This window comes from Mesoplodon bidens (genome assembly GCF_964165515.1).
Source record: "Mesoplodon bidens genome assembly, chromosome: 1".
NCBI classification, from domain to species: Eukaryota; Metazoa; Chordata; class Mammalia; order Artiodactyla; family Ziphiidae; genus Mesoplodon; species Mesoplodon bidens.
Genome location: NC_138176.1, coordinates 201,197,528 through 201,201,735, shown reverse-complemented (window position 1 = coordinate 201,201,735; position 4,208 = coordinate 201,197,528). Strand labels below are relative to the sequence as shown.

Sequence of the window (4,208 nt, the reverse complement as noted above, 5' to 3'; positions counted from 1 at the left end):
ATTAAACATCTTCTTTTCCTTCAGCAGTCCTTCACAGGACAAAGTTTCTTGATGTTTCACTGTATCGTTCATCTCCTTAAAGAGCAGTTCAGTGTTGGCGGGGCTATTACTACAACTTGATAAATTCTTTCTTTTTTATAGTAAGAGGAAGAATTAGGTAAATTTTTTTTCCTTTATTGGTGTCATATCTTTTTCATATGTTTTAATCTGTCCTTTTTTTTATACCTTCATATTCCTACAATGTTTAGGAATGTGCTGATGGTCATTTATGTAAGACTTTGGGCATGAGATTCAAAAACACCTTACTAATGTACAGACCACTGCATTTTGCTGAAACAATGTGAAAGCACATCAAGTTAAAAGTATTACTAAAGTTTTTTTTCAAATTGTTTGCACTGTTTCTACTATTTAAAAAGATGTATATATAGAATACATTTTGTTTATTTCAGTATCTTCACTTTAAACGGTACCATGAATCAGAATTCGTTTTGACTGCCGTCAATAAAATTAGTAATACAATTGGTCATTTTCTCTTTACAGGTTTTCAGTTCAAGGGAATGAAGAATTCAGAATAATTTTGAGAAATGGATTCCAATATGGAGAATAAAAATAAGTTGAGTCTTTGACCTGCTTTGAGGAAACATATTGTCCATTTGTCTAAAGTCATCTGTAATAGCCAAACCAGTCAAAATGAATTCAACGTTATTTTCCCAGGTAGAAAATCGTTCAATCTATTATAATTTTTCAGAGAAGAATTCCCAGTTTTTGGCTTTCGAAAATGACGATTGTCATCTGCCCTTGGCCATGATATTCACGTTAGCTCTTGCTTATGGAGCTGTGATCATTCTTGGGGTCTCTGGAAACCTGGCCTTGATCATCATCATCTTGAAACAAAAGGAGTTGAGAAATGTCACCAACATCTTGATTGTGAACCTTTCCTTCTCAGACTTGCTTGTTGCTATCATGTGTCTCCCCTTCACGTTTGTCTACACGTTGATGGATCACTGGGTTTTTGGTGAGGCAATGTGCAAGTTGAACCCTTTTGTGCAGTGTGTTTCCATCACTGTGTCTATCTTCTCTCTGGTCCTCATTGCTGTGGAACGGCATCAGCTGATCATCAATCCACGGGGCTGGAGACCAAGTAATAGACATGCTTACGTAGGCATTGCTGTCATCTGGGTCCTTGCTGTGGCTTCTTCTCTGCCCTTCCTGATCTACCAAGTATTGACGGATGAACCGTTCCAAAACGTGACCCTTGATGCGTTCAAGGACAAGTACGTCTGCTTTGATAAATTTCCATCAGACTCTCACCGGTTGTCTTACACCACTCTTCTCTTGGTGCTGCAGTATTTTGGCCCACTCTGTTTTATATTTATTTGCTACTTCAAGGTAAGAAAACATCCCTCCCCCGCCACCATTTCCATTTTTACCTTCTTTCTCCAAGAGTCCTCATTCAATGAGTGATTCTATTTGAACTCTTTATTTTTTTCCTCCTGTAGATATATATACGCTTAAAAAGAAGAAACAACATGATGGACAAGATGAGAGACAGTAAGTACAGGTCCAGTGAAACCAAAAGAATCAACATCATGCTGCTGTCCATCGTGGTAGCGTTTGCGGTCTGCTGGCTGCCACTCACCATCTTCAACACCGTGTTCGACTGGAATCATCAGATCATTGCTACGTGCAACCATAATCTGTTATTCCTGCTCTGCCACCTCACAGCCATGATCTCCACCTGTGTCAACCCCATATTTTATGGCTTCCTGAACAAAAACTTCCAGAGAGACCTGCAGTTCTTCTTTAACTTTTGTGATTTCCGGTCTCAGGATGACGACTACGAGACCATCGCCATGTCCACCATTCACACGGATGTTTCTAAGACGTCTCTGAAGCAACCAAGCCCAGTCACGCTTAAAAAGATCCACAGTGATGATAATGAAAAAAATCTGAACCTGCTGTAGCATTTGGTCCCAGGTGACATCTGCTTAAAACTAAGCCCAGCCCGCAACAGACTTTAATTCCCTGTTCTCCCAAGGAATAAGGTTGAAATCATTGAAGAAAGATCAAGATTTTCTTGTCTTGCTTTTTACTGCTTTTGTAGTAGCTGTTATAATTATATTTGGAACAAAACGTGTGGGCTTTGGAATCTTCTGGCGATAGTTTTGACCAGACATCTTTGAAGTGCTTTTTTTGTAAACTTATGCATAGAATAGAAAGGCTTTTATATTGTATTTATTAGAAGGAAACTTCTTTAAAGTATTACTGTTCACTGACTTTAGAAGCACTACACCTGATGCTCTCGCTTGATTGGGCCATCCTTGTTCGATGAGATCGTCAGTAGATTGGGCAGTCCTGTGTAAGGTTAGGCATCAAGCTTCAGCCTGTTACAGTGGTGATGGCATGCAAAAGCAGCATTCAGGGTGTGAGCTAAAAGAGAGTCTGTGTCCTGTATGCCTAGTCTGAAGTCATTCAAAAGTGATTTGCATTTTTTTGAAATTTTAAGACAGGATTTCATTTGCTCCTAATTGATTATCACGTAAGATAAAAAATACATTTAAAAATACTTCTCAGCTGTGAATATCTTGGGGAATTGGGCCACCCACAAGGATTAAGTGGGACAGAAGTTCCCTAACTTTAAAACTATTTTGGTACCTGACAACCAAATGATTTCAGAGTAGTTCGTTTAACAAGTAAATTAGTATTGCTGCATATGGTTGGATTATATTTATTTGAATTAATGATCAAGAGGCTTTCCATTCTTCACAGACTGTTCAGTGTTTGTCAAGCTTCCTAGCATAAATATACACGTAATTCAAAGGCATTTATTTCCAGCTTACGATATATATAACCACAAAGTGTATTTTCTATACATCAGTGCCTATATACTAACTCATTTTTAACTTTCAATGTCCATCTTTCAAAGGACACCAAGGTACAGTGTTGAAAGAATGTTCACCCTGGGTAGCAGGGGTAAATACAGGAAAATTGAGGACACCTCACGTAGCTCATGTTAACTTGTGTGAACTGCGTGCATGTGGAATCTTACCAATCATGCACTATGTACTGAGGGGTTGTGACATGTTAATATACTTCATTTCATGTACCCTGTAATCATGATGAAGCCTCAGAATCATTGGAAGGGAAGATGTTTTAAAGAACAAGACATATCTTTGATGTATTATACAGACATAGTATTAAATGTGTTTGATTTTAGAAGGGCAGACATTTTCTTTATTAAAATTGTTTCTGCTTTTTCTGAATAGTCTCTTTTGTGACTCTCTTTAGCTTCTTTTTTTTTCTTTTCCTTTTTTAGCCCCTTGTCTTCCCTCCCATGAAGTTCTGCAGCATCCTCTGCTTGCTGATGAAGCATTTTCTACCCTGTGGTATAACCCTTGATTGTCCAGCCTCTCTCCTTGGCTTACTGAAGCTTCATGAAGGCAGAGACTGTTTTACATGATTCTGTGTCCCAGTGCATTTAGCAAAGTGCCATGTACCTAGAAGGTTAAAAAAAATTTTTTTAAACAACTGAATGAATAAATAATGACACAAATCCTTCCCTCTCATTATTGATCGTACTGACTTTACATTCTGAAATTTTCTTGGACTCCTCCTCCTAGGTTCATCTTTAGCAAGGAGGTGTTTTCTATTATGTCACTTTCCTTTCTAAACTAAGCAAAATGACATTTTAGATTTTAGAAACTTGCACGATTTGTCTTGTAAGACAAGTATCAGTCTTTTGCATTGAATGTTAATATGAGTTCAAATTATAGCCTAAGAATGACTTTTAGTTAACTTTTAGTTAAAGGAAAAAAATTCTAAAACCAACCTTTAATGTGTATTGGAAAATATCATCATCTTTCCTTACCAAAACCTGGAATTTGAAACTACCTGGTGTTTTCTGCTTTGGGGAATGAATGGGAGATTTTGTCTTTCTCTACTTAGGTGCTATGGAAACAAACTGCTGCTTGAGAACAGCCTGAAAATGCAGGTGCATTCTTGTTAGCACATTTGCTGAGATACCATTTCTAAAATCTTCATTTAGCCATGTAGGCTGCTGATTCCTTAGCTTTTTATAAATAATGACCTGAATACCAAATTCTCTTTTATCTAGAGACGTCGATGAACTAGTAGTGAAGTCTAGGGTCGACCACAGATCCACTGTGATTCAAGAAGAAATAAACATGCATGTCAAATACAAACAAACC

General features: G+C 37.6%; 1 protein-coding gene across 1 annotated transcript; it reads left to right on the top strand.

Moving 5' to 3' along the window:
* Positions 1 to 680: 680 nt before the first annotated feature.
* On the top strand, positions 681 to 1,964 carry NPY1R (neuropeptide Y receptor Y1; the record flags this gene model as incomplete). Its single annotated transcript, XM_081214837.1, has 2 exons — positions 681 to 1,389; positions 1,500 to 1,964. Exons 1-2 carry the CDS (start codon positions 691 to 693, stop codon positions 1,962 to 1,964), a joined length of 1,164 nt encoding a protein of 387 aa, XP_081070963.1. The 5' UTR covers positions 681 to 690.
* Positions 1,965 to 4,208: the final 2,244 nt, after the last annotated feature.